The 20,102-nt window shown below is 49.5% G+C and overlaps 1 protein-coding gene across 19 annotated transcripts in view; it reads right to left on the bottom strand.

The window, feature by feature from the left end:
- PLEKHA6 (pleckstrin homology domain containing A6) overlaps nt 1–20,102 on the bottom strand; it is a 157,071-nt gene that overhangs the window by 110,150 nt on the left and 26,819 nt on the right. For 2 of the 19 annotated variants that reach the window (XM_073011596.1, XM_073011601.1), the window contains exon 1: nt 19,841–19,928. The exons of 16 other annotated variants lie outside the window; for them this stretch is intronic. Coding sequence is in view for 1 of the 3 variants with exons in the window: in XM_073011593.1 (XP_072867694.1) it covers nt 19,841–19,902 (62 nt within the window). In the remaining 2 variants the exon portion in view is untranslated. Of the gene's footprint in view, nt 1–19,840; nt 19,989–20,102 lie in introns of those variants that run through there. One more of the 19 variants, XM_073011593.1, reaches the window with a different exon arrangement.

The following is a 20,102-nucleotide window of genomic DNA, read 5'->3' as shown; positions in this document are numbered from 1 at the left end:
GGCAGAAAGGACCAGGAATATACTTGAAACAAGACTGACGAAGAGATGTCTTCAAAACCGCTGAAACTTGGGCACATTGGTGTTATTGTATTAGTCTCTCTACTTTTGTGTATGCTTGATTCTCTAATAAAAAGCTTTAAAAATATAAATCAGACCCTACAGATTAGGAGTAACTGTGCTAGGCAATAGTGCAATAAACTCCTCTAAGCTGGCCAGGCCTCTGGAGGTCCTGCTCTGGAGAACTCGTAGAGAGAACCCTCAGGCTGTTCTTCCCTTCCCAGCAGAACCACTGTGACAAGTTAGAGCTCACTTTCTATAGCCAGATCCCCTCGGAGCCTTTGACACAGGTACAGCCAGTGCTACCGAAGAGGAAGCAGCCCTCCCAAGGCCCCACCATGAGGTTGTGAAGGAGCCTCATTCTGTCTTCCAATGTGAAGCACCCTTCCTTCCCTAGATCACCCTGGCTCAGAGCTGAAAACAAAGAGCATCTCCAGCCTCATACTGAGTTTGGCCTTTTGGTACCCTGGGTTCTGGAAAGAAGCATCTCGGCCAGGCACGGTGGCTCACACCTGTAATACTAGCACTTTGGGAGGCCGAGGCAGGCAGATGACCTGAGGTCAGGGGTTCGAGACCAGCCTGGCCAACATGGCAAAACCCCATCTCCACTAAAAATACAAAAAAATTAGTTATGCATGGTGGTAGCACATGCTTCTAATCCCAGTGACTCTGGAGGCTGAGGCAGGAGAATTTCTTGAACCAAGGAGGCGAAGGTTGCAGTGAGCTGAGATCACGCCACTGCACTCCAGCCTGGGCATCAAAGTGAGACTCTGTCTCAAAAAAAAAATGAGCATCTCAGCCAAGCAGCACCTGCAGCAACTAATCAAATGCCTTGTTGCCTTTCTGCCTGCATTAGGTAGGTACCAGCAATGGGATATGGGAAGAAGAAAGGAGGCAGAAGGTGTGGAAAGAAAAAGAACACAGAAGAGCTGAGCACCCAAGTCCATGTTCCAGCCCAGCCCAGCCCAATAACCCATGCTACAGCCAACCCCACCTTAGGCAAACAGCTGGCACCTCCCAGACTGCTTCCTCCCTTAGCACTTCCTGGTGCTACTGATCCCAGGGAGAGGAGAGAAGAACATTCTGCAGGAAAGAGAATTGGTGGAAAAAGAGACAGAGAGTTCAGAAGGGAGATGATGAATATTCAGTTTTTAGAGAAGTCCTTTGGAAGGGAGAAGATAGAAGGTGAGAGAATCATGCTTGGCCTATTTCAGAGCTCAAATTTGCCAAGTAAATAATGAGTAAAACGAAGAAAAAAGAAAAAGAGAAAGGAAAAAGAAAGCAACTGTAAGGAGTGAAGGAAGAAAGATGGAGAGGGGAGTGTTAGAGAGGCCCCTGGGAACATGGAAACTGAGTCAACGATCAGCCGGCTGTCCCCTCCCTGCTCCCAAAGCCCCATGCCCCTACAGTCACCTGGCTATCACCCCGTCCCCAAAGCCCGATACCCCCAGAGGTCCCAGTGTCCATCCCCAGCCCCGTTTCCTCAGAGGGAGCTTCCCCTTACCAGCCTAGAAAGGTGTGCAGGAGCCGGCATGCAAACACATCTCGTGTCCAAATGCTTCCTTTCCTGGCTCCTGGCAGCCTGCTCCAGGAAGACAGACAAGTGGACTAATCCACCTGCCTCCTGAGGGGTGGAGTGCTGGGAGGAAACACCACCTCAGACCAATCAAGGAGCCAAAAGGAGCCTACTCTAGCTCACCTTTTGCGGGCACGTTGCTGCAGGGTTAACCCAGAATTCAGCCAAGGTGCTTGTTCCATATTCATGCCCATGCCAGGAAGTCACAAGATGGCCAAGGCACAGCTGCCTACAGGCCACACCACCTCCCACCTCCCCACACTCACTGATCTTCAGGGACCACAGGGCCTGAGGTTACCTCTGAATCAACCTATGCCAAAGCCAGGCAAGCAGGCATCAGTCCTCACTTTTTTTTTTTAAGACAGAGTCTCGCTGTGTCGCCCAGGCTGGAGTGCAGTGGCGCAATCCATCTCAGTTCACTGCAACCTCCGCTTCCCGGGTCCTGGTTCAAGCAATTCTCCTGCCTCAGCCTCCCGAGTATTTGGGATTACAGGAATGCGCCACCAAGTCCAGCTAATTTTTGTATTTTTAGTAAAGATGGGGTTTCACCATGTTGGCCAGGCTGGTCTTGAACTCTTGACCTCATGATCCACCCACCTTGGCCTCCTTAAGTGCTAGGATTACAGGCATGAGCCACCGCGCCTGACCCAGTCCTCACTCTTTAGGCACTAAGCAAACAGGCCAACAAGTCCCTCGCTGAAAGTCAAGGGACCTCAAGACTAATCCCGGCAGCAGTCCCAACTCTGAAACTCAAATCCTGGCTCTGCCACTTGCTGGCTGCATGACCTATGGCAAGCTACTCAGTGCCTCCAAGCCTCAGTTATAAAGTCACTGTGATTCTTTCCCTCAGCCTGCACTTCCAGAAAGATGAGAGTGTGCATAGAAGGAAAAGTGCTCTGAGCTCTCAGCAGAAAAGACGCTCTATAAATGCAGAGTATCACTATCATAAATGAAAGTTCCTGCCCCACCTAGGGAGGAGGAGGCAGGTTTCTGTTAGGCTTTGCAATGCCTCCGCCAAGTGAGGATAAGGCAAACGACAAACCAAGCCAGAGAAGACCCAGGCCCCCAGGCCTCAGGCACCCTGCCCAGGAGAGCCAGAGGCCCCCAGCTCCACCAGGCGGGGAATGAAAACTGGCTGAGTGAACGAGAGTGAGGAAGAAGGGGAAGGAAGGGACAGGGGCAGGGAGGAATGATCTGGCCCTGGGATTTGTGTTTGTAGGATGACTAGGGTTTGTCTAACCCTCCATGGCTTCGCCCAAAGCAAAGTGGCTTGGAGGAGCAGGCAATTCCTACCCCAAAGGCCCCTTCTTTACTCTCCTGGGGAGGAAGCTGTGGGCTGCAGAAACTTCCAAGTGAAAGCAGAGCTCAAACCCAGGACTCCAGGTCTCTGCCTCTCCTAAGAACAATAACAATATTAATAATAATCTCTGACATTCGCTTAGCATTTTACACACATTGACTTTTTTCATTGCAGCTTCACATAACCCAAAGGAGGAAGCACTGTATTATTATCCCTTCTTCTCAGCTGATTTAAACAGTTAGGGCTCAAAGGGGATAGTGAATGGTCTGAAGTTACACATCCTCAGGGAAGTGCCAAAGCCAGCTGGGAACCTAAGTCTTTAACTCTCCAGCTCAGAGCTCTCACCCACTTCAGAAGGCCAGGGCTCAGCCTGCAGGGAAGGGGGAATCCTGAACCCCAGGTCCTGCTCTCTGGAGGAACCTCCTGGCCCCTGCTCTCCAGCTGCCCTGGGGGAGAGCTCCTTCTCAGGCTGTGCAGTTAGCAACCCACTTCCAGACCGGGCAAGTTCAGTGGCTTCAGTCCAAGGTTTCATTAGCAAAAAACTCCCTTAAAAACAAAAAACATCCATTATTTGTGATCCTGGCCATTGACAAGCTTTCCTAATCAGCCTATTTAAAATGGTAAGGTCCCTCTGAGGCTGGGAGCTCTGAGGAGACCTAGCCTTGCACTATTTATCCCCAGGTCTTGAACACAATGGCCAAGGGTAATATGAAAGCAGTGGTGGCAAGGAAGATAATCTCATTTCTAGAACCTGCTCTGGGGGACGTCCTGGGAAGGGATGAAATAGACATGCAGTAAGGACAGACACGCTTCAGTTCAGGTGCCTGGAAAAGCTCCCCTGTGGTGAACATGCTTCTGGGCAAGGGACAAAGGCAGACAGCATAGCTAACCCTCCATCACAGCGGGAGAGCTGAGGGTGGCGGGGAGAGGCAACAAGATGAGTGGGATGCAAAGCCTTTGTATCCTGCTTAGTCAAATCTCAAATCTTTGTGCTAAGAGAGGGAGTCAAAGACTCTGACCTGCCAAACAACTTTCCTAATTACCTATGACATACATTTGCACTCCCCATAAAATCACCATGGAGGATGGTTCTGGGGCTATCATTCCAAACTTGGTCTTCTTTTCTAATTGATAAATAATAATTGCATCTATTTATGGGGTACAATGCGATGGTTTGATACATGTATACATTGTGAAATGATCAAACTAGGCTAATTAATATATCTACACTTTACATATTTATCATTTCTTTATGGTGAGAACATTTAAAACCCACTCTTGATGGGGTGCAGTGGGTGGTTCACGCCTGTCATCCCAGCACTTTGGGAGGTCAGGGTGGGTGGATCACTTGAGGCCAGAAATTCAAGATCAGTCTGGCCAACATGGTAAGATCACATCTCTACTGAAAATACAAAAATTAGCTGGGTGCGGTAGTGCACACCTATAATTCCAACTATTCAGGAGGATAAGGCACAAAAATAGCTTGAACTCAGGAGGTGGAGGTTACATGAGCCAAGATTGCACTACTGCACTCCAGTCTGGGTGACAGAAAGAGGCTCTGTCTAAAAAAAATAAACAAAATAAAATAAAACCTACTCTTTTAGCAATTTAAAAATATACTTTATTATTATATTATTATTAACTATAGTCACCATGCTGTGTAATAGATCACCAGAATTTATTCCCCTTGTCTAACTGAAACTTTGTACGCTTTGACCAATGTCCCTTCCTTCCCCATCCACACCCCATCCCCTAGCTTCCACAAAAGGGCTTGGTCTTGATGAGATCACCTGTCCAAAAAACAGACAGCGTCACTTTCCCACTGGATGCTTTCCTTCCTCTTGGCCTCCCAAGGGTTAACCTGCAGATAACAAACCCCTGCCCCCGCCACTTCCCCCACCACACACACACAATCTCTCCCATTCCACACCAATCCAGAAAAGCAGAATGGCTCAGGCAGCTGGGCAGAGGGGTGTTTAGCTTGGCCTCAGCCCAGCACTGCAGACAACTCCTCTCAACATATAGACAGCCAGGCTGGCCCCCTTGGACCAAGTCCCTCCCTTCCTTCCCCAGCAGAGAAAGGCCCTGGAGAAGGCCCCTCTTGGAACAGGGGGCAGGGAGGGAGCCTGCACTTCAGGGCTAGAGAAGAGTCTGAGGGGGATCCCATCTCTCAAAGGCATCTTTACGCCACAGTGGCCGCTGCACCTCTCCCTGCTCTTTGCCAGAGCAACTGCGTTAAGGCAAGAAGACATTGAGGGAACACCATGCAGCCCCCAGCTCCAGGGCTGGCAGTGCCAGGGAGATGATGCCAGTTTTGACAAGCAGAGACAAAGGTGACCTTGGGAGAAAGCAGACAGACAAGGAGCCATGTCATCCGTCCCCTTTTCTGTCTGGGCAGTAAATGCCGAGCCCCGGGGAAGTGAAAGGGCCAGCTGCTCTGAGCTGGGCCATGGGGGATGACAGTGTCCATGTGGCAAGGGCAGGGCACATCTGTACCTGTCCTTGGACCTGGACCCCATAGCTTCTGCTCTGCCACAGCCCCTGTCACCTCATCTCAATAACTTTGATAGCCAGCAAATAATTCTGCCATGTCACCTTTAAGAGAAGCCTCTAAAGCGTTCCAGGGCAAATGCCCCTGCATAAGGGGGTGGCCCAATGTGAACTTCACTAGTGTCAAGAAGGGCTTTGTAAGGGCCCTGTACCTAATTCCATCTGGTCTTCTTCTGTCTCCAGTCACCAACTCTACCCTAAGACACAGGTCCCCAACCACACCCACTGAGCTCCCAAAACAGCTCTCAGTGTGGCATCCTAAACCCTCATCACCAACCAGTCTTCCCTATCCATGACACTGCCTTCAGACCGCAGATTAAACTGGTCTAGTAATCCACCTGCACCAAGTCATCCCCAGTCCTGTTGCCCTTGAGATGACAGGGTGCCTCCACCTCTGGTCTCCCTGCTCCCCACAAGTGACAATTCAGTCATGCCCTGGCTCACAAACCTGCAGTGCTTCTCTACTGCCTGCAGGATGGAGGCTTGAAATGCAAGGCCTTTTATAATCCAGCCCCAACTTATTCATCCAATCTGATCTTCTGCTACCACCGTACAACTGAAAGCATAGATTTGCTGTGAGTGATACAAGTCACTGGTGCCACAGGAATTCAGTGGAAGGAGAGGTTAGTTCTAGCTGAGGCCATCAGGGCAGACCTCCTGAAAGAGGTGTGTGTGTGTGTGTGTGTGTGTGCGCGCACGCGCGTGCATGCACATACATACACTGGGGAAAATAAAATACTTAGATCATGCACTAGGCCAACTTGCATACTGCCCAGCTTGCATTCTGCCCTCCTCCTCCCTGCCTCACTTTCCCATGGGCTTGTAAGCACAAAAAACATATATTTGCAAATTCACATGGACATAGGAAACGCTTTTCTGTACTTGAAGATTTGTCAAACTCCAGGCATCCAGGTCAATGACTGGAACAGAATCACAAAAGCTAGCAACTGCCTGTGACAAGTCCCCTGCTAGGGCTGTACCAGAACGATAAAGAAAGCCAGGTCTAAAGAGGCCTCCTCCAAGGCTCTGGCAGGGCAGTTTGCTGGGAAGGCTTCCATTTTGCCTGCCCCTGAGCCCTGCTGCTCCTCCAAAGGACTAGCACTGGGAAGAAAGAGGAGCCTGAAGGCAGGGAGGAAAGAGCTTTTAAAATCTCATCCCTTTCTGGACTCCCAGACTTTCAGTTTGAACCCTTGGAGGGAAGGGTATGAGAAGAGTTAAGAGAAAGAAGCCAATCTCCTCTGCCTTCTGTGATTCTGGCAACTCTATGCCATATATCAATGGCCAGGCAGGGGAGTGGGAGATGAAACTGAGTTGGGGAATAAAGGGACAGATCAGACCAGACTAGTGGACGCCTAAACCAGCCAGCTCCTCCCTTCCCAGGCAGTGCCTCAGGCCAGAGAATGAGGAGACCAGAGCCAGAGGAATAAGAAGGAAGGGAATCAGGAAGCAAAAGACATAAATTATAGCTCTCCCCAGCTCTACCAAGCAAGCCCCTTCCCCGTAGCTGCTACCTCCTTACTAGCCTTCATCCTAACTCACCTAGCAAGATGTCACCATGGCAGAATCGTTCTGAATGGGGCTCCTATAGGCTCTGAGACAGAGTGAGACCAAAAAATGGAAAACAGAACTGAGTAGTGAAGCCAGCAAGTGAGCATGAGATGAGGAAAAAGAAAGAATGAATGAGCTCTCGTTGAAACTAATTTTAAAGAAGCAAACAAAAGCAATTAATGTGGAAGGGTGGAATCCCTCACCTCAGTTGCTCTAGGAGAAGCCTCTGGGGTGACTGGAGACCTGGCTGTCTGCACTGTGTTACAAGGAAGATGGTGGTCTCTCACTTGGGGAAGGGGGGGCGGGGTGCAGAATCCAGGGAAAATGACTCACTCGTGCTCCAGTGGGACAGGAGGAGTAATTGGGAGGCATGTACCACAGTAGTCATATGTGTGCTGGTGAACAACGCACACACCCAAAGATGAGGAGGGCAAACCCATCAACTGCATTGCCAGCCATAAAGCCATGCCAGGTGTGTAAAGTGCTTGTCCAGGCCTTGAGAACAAGAAGCCGTGGTGTGACAGGCAATAGGGAATGAATGCCTACTTGATGCCAAGGGCAGCCTTGGATGGCTTGTAGTCTTATTTCTTTTCATCCAAACAACCCTATGAAGTATTCTCTCCATTTTACAGATGAGGAAACTGAGGTTCCAAGAGGTTAAGCGTACAGGAGGGAATATGTGCCCTAAATTCCTGAAGACCTAGTTTTGAATTATGGCTCCATGACTTTCTAACTAGGTGACCCCAACTACGTCACTGTGCACATGTTACTTAACATCTCCAAAGCTCAACTCCATCCACTATAAAACAGGAATGCTGCTACTTACTTTCCAGGTTGTTTTAAAAATTATGTAAAAGAATACATGTAAAGCTCCTAGCCTGCTCTGTTAAGTGCACACACAAAGTATGTGGCAAGTGCTTGTTCTCTTCCCACCACTCCCGCTCCATTAAGGTCATTAGTTCATAAGAACTCATTAGTTCAACAGGCAGTGCAGTCTCAAATGTGTGAAAACGGGGAAAGCAGATGGAATTCATGGAAGCCCTTTTCTATGCCAGGAACTTTACTAGGCCTTCAGGGAGGGGTGTCGAGATTAACAAGAAGAACATGAGAGAGTCTTCGCCTTCCAAGAGTTTACAACCTAGCAAGCCAAGCCCATAAATAACTGTGCGAAGAGCCATGTGAGACAAAGGCAGATAAAGACGGGGAGGCTTGTGGCTCCTGTGGGCAACCAGGGAAGGCTGAGAGATCAGATGACTTCTGAAAACGGGCAGGTTTTTGGTAAACAGAAGTAAGACAGGAGTAGACCGCTTCCATGGAAATGAAGGGGACGGGGAGAGGGACTCTCACATGGCCTCTCCTAAGGCAGGCCCTGGTAGGATGCATAGGCTACTAACCAATACATGCTTTCAGTCTTCAAGAGTGGAAGACCAAAGAGGTCTGCAGATTCTTTGCTGTCCCTCCCATTGGGAAGTGGAGTCGATTCCCCACTCCGTGCGTCTGGGTGGACTCAGTTGGACCAGCAGAATGTGACGGACATGACTGTGTGTGACTCCTGAGGCTGGGGCATAAGAAGCCTTGCAATTTCCACTTGGGTCTCCTGGAGCGCTCTCTTGAGACATTCTCTCTCAGAACCAACCGCCTCGCTGAGGGAAATCCAAGCCACGTGGAGAGGCCACGTGTGGTGCTCAGGTTGACAGGCTCCACTGAGCTCCCCGATGACAGCTGGCATCCTTTGCCAGACATGTGAGGAGCCTCCCTGGTGGCCCTGCCAGTCGAGCCTTCAGAGGACAACCACAGCTGGAGATGACCCAAGCAAGGGCCACCCCTCCCCGAGCCCAGTCAACCCAGAGAACCCTGAACAACAACCATCAGCCCTTGTTCTCAGCCACGACGTTTTAGGTGGCCTGCAATGCAGCAATACATAACTAGAATGCCAAGTCTCCACCTCACCAACCTGGGCTGTTACCAGGGAAGTCGGGGCAAGAATCATCCTCAAAATGGATGTGAAAAGAGGTGAGAAGAAGAGGAATTGTATGCTGGGAGCGGGAGAGGAGGGAATTAGTTAAACTCTCCCAGTAGCCTCCAGCTCCCCAAGCCCCTCCATTCTTCCCAATAGGATCCCAGATCAATATAACTTCATAATTCACTGAACCCCCAGGGAAATAACTGGGGGGGAAATCAGTACATATAAAGACATTTATAGCAGAGCTATTCATAATAGCAACAAATTGGAAACAACCCAAATTCTCAGTAATAAGAGAAAAGCAATCCAGTAATGGAGCAACATGACAGAATTACTTATAGCTATTTAAAATGACAAATTTATAGATCATTATCATACCTGGGAGTGTTTGTATAAAATAATATTAAACAAAAAAGAAATTCATGACACAAGACACTAGCTACACATCAATTACAACCATACAAACACATTAACAAAGATCAGGAGGCACATGGAACAGGCATATAGTTTAACATTTGCTTACCCATTTTTAGGCAAAGTTAATTAAGCACTACTTTTTTAACACTATGAGTTCGACCTCACAAATCCTAAAAATGGGGTCATGACCACATGAGACTTGGAAGGAGACAATATTTTGGAAGATGGGAACATGTTCTGTCACCAGGACAGGGGAAGGAAAGGGAAGGTTGGACTGGATGACAGGGATGGAGTGAGTGGGGGAGGGGTTGTGTTATTCCCCAGCAGGGTAGCTGAATGTTAGAAAACAAACCCTCCGTGTTTGCTGACACAGTGCAAAGAGAAGGACTCACACAAAAGCTACCCATTATCCCGTAATTATTGTCTCTCTCGTGCCTGCAATTAACGGCTGTCTGAGAGGCGGCTGCTGGGGTAAATAAATGTTCACTCGCATTAGAGTCAATCAGCCAGCTGAAGCGCCAATTAACAAGCCCACTGCAGAGACACTCCCCGTACCAGCACAACTGCGGAGAGGCAGAGAGAAGATGAGACCACACATCCTGGACACACTCATATCCCAGAAGCAGGCAAGCGATGCTCAAAGCAACAACCTGAACCCGAAGTTAGAAGCTGGTCTTGCCTCAAATGAGCCAAGCTGGGCACGTAGGTACCCTGACCCCCAGGACCATGTCAGAGGGGTCTTTTTGTGTTCATTCGTTGGCCAGCAACATTTCCGGGAGATGCTACGGTTCTGGAGTGGTGCAGTCCTCAGCCTGTGGGAGTCTATAGAGGGAAAGAGATGCAAGAGAAGGCCTCAGAGGTGCTGTTGCCTCCAGAGTTATAGGAGGAAAGAAACAGAAGACAAAGAGAGGAATCAGACAGGGAGCTGACTCCCCGAAACAGACTTACACTGTCCTTTGGCTATTTTTGTTAAGCAGCAAGTTCAGCAGCACAGAGAAGGAGTTAACTTCAGAGAAGTCAGGGATGATTCTTTTGTCCAGCGAAGATGGGCAGGAGAGCGAGCAGCTGATAGCAGGCATCCCAACTCCTCTCCCAGGGATGTGGGGAAGACACAGGTGCTTCACAGTCCTGTACGGCACACCCAGTGCCTGGCCATGGTGCTCTACCAGCCAGCTAAGCCCCCTCTCCTATCGTGGTCTGAGCCAGCAGGGCTCAGGCCAGAGGACAAGAGGCCCCAGAAGATGTGTACCAGGCCCCCAGGAGGCCTCTTGGATCAGAAAGGCAAATCATGGTTGTTAGAGATTATCTGGTACAGTGGTTCTCAATTCTGGCTTCACACTAGAATTACCCAGAGAATTTTTTGCTCTCTGGTTTGAGGGCTTTTTCAAAATACTGGTGTCTGGGTACCCACCACAGACCAACTGAACCAGGATCTGTGGGGGAAAAGGTAGGGGCCCAGGAACATGCATTTCTTTAAAGCACCCCCAGAGGATGCTGGTGACTACTCCAACTTCCTGGGCTACAGATAAAGAACTGGGAGTCTGGTGCAGTAATACCTTGCCAAGGGTGACAAAGTCATCAGGGAACAGAGTTGGAGCTATAACCAGTTCGTCTGATTGCAGGGATGGAGCTCTGGAAGTCAACATTGCTGGCTGAATAAATGAGTGAGCTTCTAAGGGTGCACCACAGGGATCTGTTCTTGATCCTGCTGTGGTCTACATTTTCATCCATGATTTGCATAAAGACTTAGAAGGCATGGTTATCAGATTTGCTACTGACAAAGCTGGGAGGGATGACTAACATAGTGATGGCAGAATCAGGATTCCATATACTGAAATCATAGCCTAATATTAACCAAAAAAGTAGATCAGAAACATAAAACCAAACATTTAAACTTTAAGATTCCAACTGTACATATCCAGAGGTTTGAAATACATGAGCTCAAGAGTATGTTACTAATAAAATGAGGAAAACACAAGTACAATCTATATTTTTTTAAATGCATGAGTGGCCGGGTACAGTGGCTCATGCTTATAATCCCAGCACTTTGAAAGGCTGAGACGGGCAGATCATTTGATGTCAGGAGTTCAAGAGCAGGCTGGTCAACATGGTGAAACCCCGTCTCTATTAAAAATACAAAAATTAACCATGTGTGGTGGCACACGCCTGTCATCCCAGCTACTCGGGAGGCTGAGGCAGGAGATCACTTGAGCCTGGGAGGCAGAGGTTGCAGTGAGCTGAGATTGTGCCACTGCACTCCAGCCTGGATGACAGAATGAGACTCTGTGTCAAAAAAAAAAAAAGAAAGAAAGAAAAGAAAGAAAAAGAAAAAAGAAAAGAAAAGAAAATGAGTATTTTATAAAAACATTATGAGCTGAGCACAGTGGTGCACGCTCGTAGTCCCAGCTACTCGGGAGGCTAAGGCGGGAGAATTGCTCTAGGCATTCAAGACCAGCCTGGGCAACATAGAAAGGCACTCCAAGAAAAAGCCTGTGATCAAATATTCCAGAAATAGCTTTATGTCCCCAGGAACCTGGTCAGTAGGACTAATTTCAAGGCCTTGAAAGATAGGCTTCTTGCTTTCTGCATACCCTCATTCCTACTCCACACTGAATAACTTAGAGCAAGGTTTCTCCACTTTTAATGTGCATATGAATCACCTGGAGGGTCTTGTTAAAACATAGATTCTGATTCAGTACGTTGGGGTGAGGCCTGAGATTCTGCATTTCCAGCAGGCTCCCCAGTAATACAGATGCTAGTGGACCATGAAGAGCAAGGATTTAGACAGCCCCAGAGGTTCGTCTGTGAAAACAGGCACTCTGATTATGCTGTGGGCACCTGTGACTTTTCCCCGATAGCCTGGGAACTTGGAGAAGTAGAGGAGCTGGAGTTGGAGGTAAGGAAGTTCCCAACAGTAAGTGCTCAGCTCACCTGATAAGCAAATGCAACGAATGAGCAAAAAAGAATGAAAAACGCCCACTGAAAGAAAGAAAAGACCCATGGGGAGGGAATTTTATCTCAGCCCAGTGTGGGTCAAGAGATTTTCCAAATAGAACGCCAGATCGCAGAACAGCATTATCAAAAGGACTCGACTGCATCAATGAGAGTTCATGTGTGTTTGGAACCAATGTGAGGGGAGGCTTTGGGCTCCCCTTGACCCTGACCTTCCCTCTAACTCAGATCACATCTTTTATGCAGCAAAGGGGAGATCTAAGCCTGACAGCTGTCCGTGGGAAAATAACCTGAGGGCTTCAGTACAATGAGCTCGATTTAAACACCAGTGATTTGCAAATTTAGTCTGACATAATAGAAATATATCGTCAAGTTAGAGGGCATCAGGGTCCCATGGAACAGACCACGTCTAGAGTATTGTGTTCAATTCCAGACAATTTATTTCCAGAGAGATTAAAAGCTACCATGTACTGAATTGCCTTTGGTTGCCAGGCAATGTTCCAGGCTTTTTACATGTATTAATGTATTTAACCCTCTCGACAACTCTATGAGGTAAGTACCACCATCACTCACATTTTACAGATGAGTAAACCAAGGCTCAGAGAGGTTAAGGATTATAAGCAGGGTCACACAGCTGGTGAGTGGGAAACCAGGTGCAAACCCAGGCAGGCAGATGATAGGCCCGGTATCTTCCCCAATGGGTTATACGATCCCCCCATACTTGCCTGACTCTTGAAACAATGACAAACAAGTGAGCCCAGAAAAGGATGGCCAGGATGTTGAACTGGTTCCACCGTGTGGAAGTTAGAAGGAAACTTAAGCTCAACATGAAGGAATGATATAAGTTGAAACTGTCCATAACAATAGAAAAAGCTACTTCACAGGGCAATGCTCCTAGTCGCTGGTGGCTTTCAAGCAGTGGCTGGCTGACCATGTGCCTGAGACGCGAGAAAGGTGCCTGCTATGTGGGAGAAAAGCAGAATCAAGTGAAAGATTACTTTCAAGGCTGAGACTCTCCGTCCCTCCCCCATCCTGGTTATTCCATCTGGAAAAACAGACTCTGACACCAGGAGCACAGTGTCTGTAATGAGCCCAGACTTTCCCACTGATTTTGGTGTGTATGATGGAGAGAAAGTGACAGTAATGCCCAGACTAAAACTTGGCCAGAGCCAGGCTCAGTGGCGCGTGCCTATAATCCCAGCTACTCAGGAGGCTGAGGCGGGAGGATAGCTTAAGCCCAGGAGTTTGAGACCAGCCTGGGCAATGCAGCAAGACCCTGTCTCGAAAATATAAAGAAACTTGGCCAGGATGCCTGCAATTTGAGCCAAGGAAAGAGTGTGGAAAATATGTAAATAAGCTGCTGCTGCTGACACCTCGCTCTTCCCTGACCTGTTATCTCCTGAGGTTCTTGTGGGAGTGATAAACTCCTCTAAGCCGGCTGAAAATAACCTGCTCCTTCTCAAAGAAATATTTAAGTAACGCTGGGCGCGGTGGCTCAGGCCTGTAATCCTAGCACTTTGGGAGGCCCGGGCAGGTGGATCATTTGGGCTCAGGAGTTGAAGACTAGCCTGGCCAACATGGTGAAACCCCATCTCTACTAAAAATACAAAAATTAGCTGGACATGGTGGAGCACACCTGTAATCCCAGCTGCTCCAGAGGCTGAGGCAGGAGAATTGCTTGAACCCAGGAGGTGGGGGTTGCAGTTAGCCGAGGTCACGCCACTGAACTCCAGCCTGGGTGACAGAGTGAGACTATATCTCAAAAAAAAAAGAAAAAAAAGAAAGAGAGAGAGAACGAAAGAAAGAAAGGAAAGAAAGAAAGAAAGAAAGAAAGAAAGAAAGAAAGAAAGAAAGAAAGAAAGAGAGAGAGAGAAAGAAGGAAGGAAGGATGGAAGGAAGGAAGGAAGGAAGGAAGGAAGGAAGGAAGGAAGGAAGGAAGGAAGGAAGGAAGGAAGGAAAGAAGGAAGGAAGGAAGGAAGAGTCGATTATAAAAAGTATAAAGAGGTTCAGTGTTTCCTAACCCAAATTGTACTTCAGACAAGTTCCTCATCCATATTATCAGGGTGCCCCAGAAGTGAGTGACAAAGCAACATCTCCAAGGAGGAAAGCAGAGGACAGACAAGATGTGATCCAACCCCATCCTGCCAGTCCTTCAGCCAGTGACTGGGAAGCAGGGATCCTGGCTCTGAGCCAGAAGGTGGACAAACAAGCTGAAATCTAGCCCAGGAAAAGATGTGGGCGTGAGAGTTCCATCATAACCGGGGTTCCCGCACCTCATCCCTTGTATGTCACCCCCGCCCCAAGCACAACACCTGGAGAAGGTGGGGAAGGCGACTTACCGAGCACCAACTCTTTCAAGACATTATGTTCATTGCTGTGGGGAGATACACATTTATCGGCGAGAAAGACATATGTGGATGGAATATTTCAGAACAACTTCTATTTCCAACCGGCTGATTCAGCCAATTAAAGGACACTTTAAAAAATATAACTTAATAAGTGTAAGTGTTGATAACTTTGGCCTTGATTCTGACAACACCAAATCTGGAAGACACTGGGCCCGATTGGGATGCTTTCTATGTTGATACAGGAAAGTCCTTCCTGAGGTCTAGACACTCCCCATCTCCACACTTACCACTCTACCCACTCCCTGCCAGACTTTCCTAACAAGGAGGCCGGGACAGCTTGACCACACACAGCCCATCAGAGGGTGCCTGAGCCTCCCCCATGCCTGCCAGCCCAGGCGTCCTTGCTCAGCCCCTTGGCCCCACTCCCTTTGAGGTTTCTTTCTACTGAGAACCCTCCCCACACTCCCCATCTCTGCTGTGCCTCTTTCCAGAGGTCTCAGGTTCTCTTCTTCCCGCTTCCCCTCAGGTCTGGATGCCACCACAAGGCAGATGTCACAGGATCTCCCCGTTACACTCCCTCAGCGCCCACGTGCACTGTGACCTGGGTTCAGCCTCACCCACAGCACAAGTACTAGAGAGCTGGTGGAGGTGGGGGCACTCTAGCATTTCCCTGAAAAGAACAGCAGGGGCACCAATGACTCCTCCTGTCCCGTCTTCCCCCACACTCTGTTCTGCTTCCCCTGACTCCAGAGCAGGTTCCCCCCAACAAAGTTACTGGAGCAAACCCTCCTTTCTCTGCTGAGTCACTTGACCTTAATGGGAAGAGACCAGAGGCCCTTGAGAAAATCAGCTCACCTAACTTCCTAGTTGCTGTCCACGCTCACATCTGAACACACTAAGAAAAGTGACCCTGTTACAGGGATAGCAAGGAAGAGCAGAAAGGTGTGCAGAGGAGTACAGGGAAAAGAAGAGAATGAGTGAAGTTCACCCTGCTAGCCACCACCAGATGGTTAAGCTGGCTTTAAGTGAGGATACTTGGTTTGTGGATTGAGAGAAGGCCTGTTCTGCAAAGGGAAGCTAAGGCTCCTAGAGGAGCTGCTGCGCCATTGGATGGCCCCCTCCTCAATCGCAAGTGGGCAGCAGGGAGCAAGGAAGACTACTGGCACTGGGTGTGGTCTCTGATTCTCCGTCCACCCTAGCTCTGCCTCTAAGCCCTGCCTCAGTTGCTTTGTGACTAGATTTCTGCACTGTCTGACGGCCCCCTTGATTATACCTAGAGCAGCGGACCGGCCCTCTCTGTATGCATGGGAACATGAGAGCAGCAAACACCCTCACTCTCACTGCCCCTAGAGGAGGCAGCATCTACCACCTGCCTCTTCCAGAACACGGGGTCTGGGCACCTGGGGAGGGGTGGCCAATTGGGCAGCTCTGAGCCACCACAAATGAGCCATGACCACAGGGGGAGCCATGACAAACTGCAGTCAAATAAATAACCACATCCCCCTCACCTCCATTGCTCTTACTGGCTAATACACACCCGCACTCACAGTTGGGTCACATGAGGGGCAAGAAAATGGCTCAGCAGGAAACACAGAAACATCCATAAATTCTAATTCTGATTCCTCCCTCACTTCCCAATGTGGCCATGGGTAAGTGGCCCATCATCTCAGAAATAGACTCTTCCAAGGCAATCAAAGGTCACCCTGGACAAGCTGGGGGAATAGAGCATATTGAGTAGGTAGATGGCAGAGTATATGGATGCAGAGATTAGGGGTTCCTACAAGAAAGATATTCATCCAACTTCAGAGTGTAAATCAGTTCTCCTTGAAGCACCGGGCATGCTCTTCTTGCCGGCTGGTACCATCCTGAAGTACCGATTCTCCTTATCAGAAACCCACCATCTCCCCAGCCTCTACTCACGCAGCTGGAGCTAGAAACGTACATCCCACTTGAATTTCAGCGGAATTCCTAGTCGCACACACCCACTACCCTGGCCTGTAACACAACATGTTACAGAGGCACCAAGAGCCGGAAATACCAAATCAAAAGCCTGGACAAGATACCTTCTGGCTGCTCTCATTTTTACAATTAGAAATGCTGCTTAAAGCAGTGGGTGCTGAGTAAATTAATAAGAAACCTAAAGAGATAAGGACACAGCTAGAGCTGAAGCTTCTTGACCCTCTGCAACCTCCTCCCCAAGCCACAGGCCCTAATTCAGCCATCAGCCACCCCTCAGCCCTCCCTTCAACACAGGGCAGGTCGGGCAGCTTGAAGCTGAAAAGAGAGTACGCCCAAACAGCAAGGAAACGTCTCCCAGCCATAAATGCCTTGCCCATTCTCCTGTTTGCAAAAGGCAAAGTTCATATGGGAAGGGCAGGAACGGTATCAGCTACTGAACCCCACAAAAACCAACCCGGTCCTGAGAGGTGGACACACAGGCTAAATTCACACAGCACAGCTGAGAACGGAACCGAGCAGTGTGGATTCCTTCATTTGCTCCTGCTTCTCATTCCAAGCCTTATCTTTATTTTATCACAATAAATATTTATAGGGTCAGCATTCGACCTGGGTATTCCACAGCCACTCACGCCCCTCTCGCTCCAGCCACTCCCAACCTCAGCCACCTGGTGCCAGACCCCCCTGCTGCCTCCCCCACCGCGCTGACCTTAGCCTGTGCTCAAGGCCACACTTGGCAGGCATCCTGCTGACTGTCATCTCCATTGTCAGATGGGAGATAGACAATGAGAAATGGGCTTCTCTGCGGACTGGTTTAAGGCTTTCCTGTCAAAAAACCTCCCAGAAGCCTGAGGCCCCTAGGCATGGCCTGGGCACCTGACACCAAGTCTGCCCTCACAGTGAGGTCCAGTCGCTTGGCAGCCAGAACAGCTTGTCGGGAGGGGTTAGCTTCAGCCTCGCAGCAGCCTCACCCATGCTCCCCGGCTGACTCCCCTCAGACACAGAGGGAACACCCAGACTGCTTCAAGCTTGGCCTTCTCTTTTCGCAGCTCTCCTCAGTCCCCACCTCTGCAGTCCCTAAGACAGCAGACAAGAAGAGCCTGAGTTCTAGGCCTGGCTCCAGGCCCTCAGTTTTAAGGGGGCCAGGACAGACACCTGGGAACTGTTTGGATCTTGAGATCTCTGTTTCTCCCCCTATAAGAATCCTTGAGGGCCGGGCGCGGTGGCTCAAGCCTGTAATCTCAGCACTTTGGGAGGCCGAGACGGGCAGATCACGAGGTCAGGAGATCGAGACCATCCTGGTTAACACGGTGAAACCCCGTCTCTACTAAAAAATACAAAAAACTAGCCGGGCGAGGTGGCGGGCGTCTGTAGTCCCAGCTACTCGGGAGGCTGAGGCAGGAGAATGGTGTAAACCTGGGAGGCGGAGCTTGCAGTGAGCTGAGATCCGGCCACTGCACTCCAGCCTGGGTGACACAGCGAGACTCTGTCTCAAAAAAAAAAAAAAAAAAGAAAAGAAAAAAAAGAATCCTTGAGTTCTTGGCCGGATGCGGTGGCTTATGCCTATAATCCCGGCACTTTGAGAGGCCGAGGCAGGCGGATCATCTGAGGTCAGGAGTTCGAGACCAGCCTGGCCAATATGGTGAAACCCCGTCTCTACTAAAAGTACAAAAAAATTAGCCAGGCATGGTGGTGTGTGCCTGTAATCCCAGCTACTTGGGAGGCTGAGGCAGGAGAATCACTTGAACCCAGGAGCCAGAGGTTGCAGTGAGCCGAGATCATGCCACTGCACTCCAGCCTGGGCAATAGAGCAGGATTCCATCTCAAAAAAAAAATAAATAAAAAATAAGATTCCTTGAGTTCTCCTCACAGCAGGAATAAAACTGGGCAGCAGATTCAGCAGGTGTAGGCGTGGGCTGTGGACCTGAGCAACAGAGACCCAGCTCGAGCCTTGGCTCCGGGACTTGCTGCCTCTGGCCCTGGGCAAGTCATGAGACTTCTGAGTCTTGGTGACCTCATAGATCAGAGTGGCGAGGACCCCCCAGATGACAGTACCTGGAAGGTGAGAGCGGTGGGAGGGCCTATACATACCTGAAGAGCCTTAGTGTGCATGCTCTCTCAGTGTTTCTCAAACTGAAAGAAGTGACTCATCTGTCAGTGTGAAAGCAAGTTGAAGGGTGAAGACAATCTTTAAAAATAAATATGTATAGGCCAGACAAGACTGCAATATGACGTGTACCACTTACAGTAAGGGTAACACACATGTGCTCCTGGAATGTATTTCTACTGGTTGCAGTCAAAAATTTCGACGTCTTCCTTTTAAAACATTCTGACCAGGCACAGTGCTTCATGTTTGTAACCCCAGCACTTTGGGAAACTGAGGCAGATGGCTCACTTGAGCCCAGAAGTTCAAGACCAGCCTGGACAACATGGCAAAATGGTCTCTCCCAAAAAATACAAAAATCAGCTGGGTACAGTGGCGAGCACCTGTAGTCCCAGCTCCTTGGGAGTCTGAGGTGGGAGGATGGCTTGAGCCAGGGAGGTCGAGGCTGCAATGAGCTATGATCTCACCAGGACACTCCAGCATGGGTGACAGAGTGAGACCGTGTCTCAAAAAACAAAACAAAACAAAAAAAACCTTTCTTGCTCTTGCAGATGTTTCCACCTGTGTAACTTGCTATCTGCCCTCAGCAGAATGAGCTAGTAAACTCCTTGAGGTAAGAGCCATGTCTCTAATTTCTCAAGTATTCCTGCCATCCCACCACCATCCCCTCTGCAAGGCTGGGCTCAGAGCAGGGTTGGCCTCTGGTGCAAGCTGTTCACAGGCTGGAAAGCAGCCACCGAATCAAAAATCACTATGGAAGGAGAGGAAGGAAACCCACTGCTGACAGTGCCAGGCACAGCCCCCAAACATGGGCCCTGGAGGTCCAAGTCCCCTCCATTTTAGAGATGAGGAAACCAAAGCTCAAAGAGGTAAAGTTGTCTGGAAGATGGGGGGCGGGGGAAGGACCAGGACTAATGTCTTGGTTTGGATGGCCCCTGGTTTTATCACTGCCAGGGTTAGCTCCTGAGCCGCCTTGTCAAATCCCCTAAACGTCCCATGAGGGCCAAGATGACTCACACTGCAAAACATACACACAAAGGATCGGAAACAGCACAACATTCTTTCCTACCTGCTTTTTTCTGGCTTTCCCAGTCCCATGAGGGAGAGAGGAGAGGGTTGTGCTGGGGGCATCTGGGATCTGTCTTCCTCCTTGTCCAGCCCTTGTCCTTCTCTGCCTCTTTTGAGGCTGACTTCCCCCAGCTCACCACCCTCCTCTCCGAACGCCAGCTAACCGGTTACCCGGGCAACCCAGCTGGGAGGCCGCCAGTTACCACGGCAACCCAGCATGGCCGCCAGGCTGCCTTGCTTAGGAAGGTCAGGGGACCAGCCGG

The sequence above is a fragment of the Chlorocebus sabaeus genome, chromosome 25 (assembly GCF_047675955.1).
Source record: "Chlorocebus sabaeus isolate Y175 chromosome 25, mChlSab1.0.hap1, whole genome shotgun sequence".
NCBI classification, from domain to species: Eukaryota; Metazoa; Chordata; class Mammalia; order Primates; family Cercopithecidae; genus Chlorocebus; species Chlorocebus sabaeus.
The sequence above is the reverse complement of the archived record's forward strand: the minus strand, read 5'-3'. Positions and strand labels throughout refer to the sequence as shown.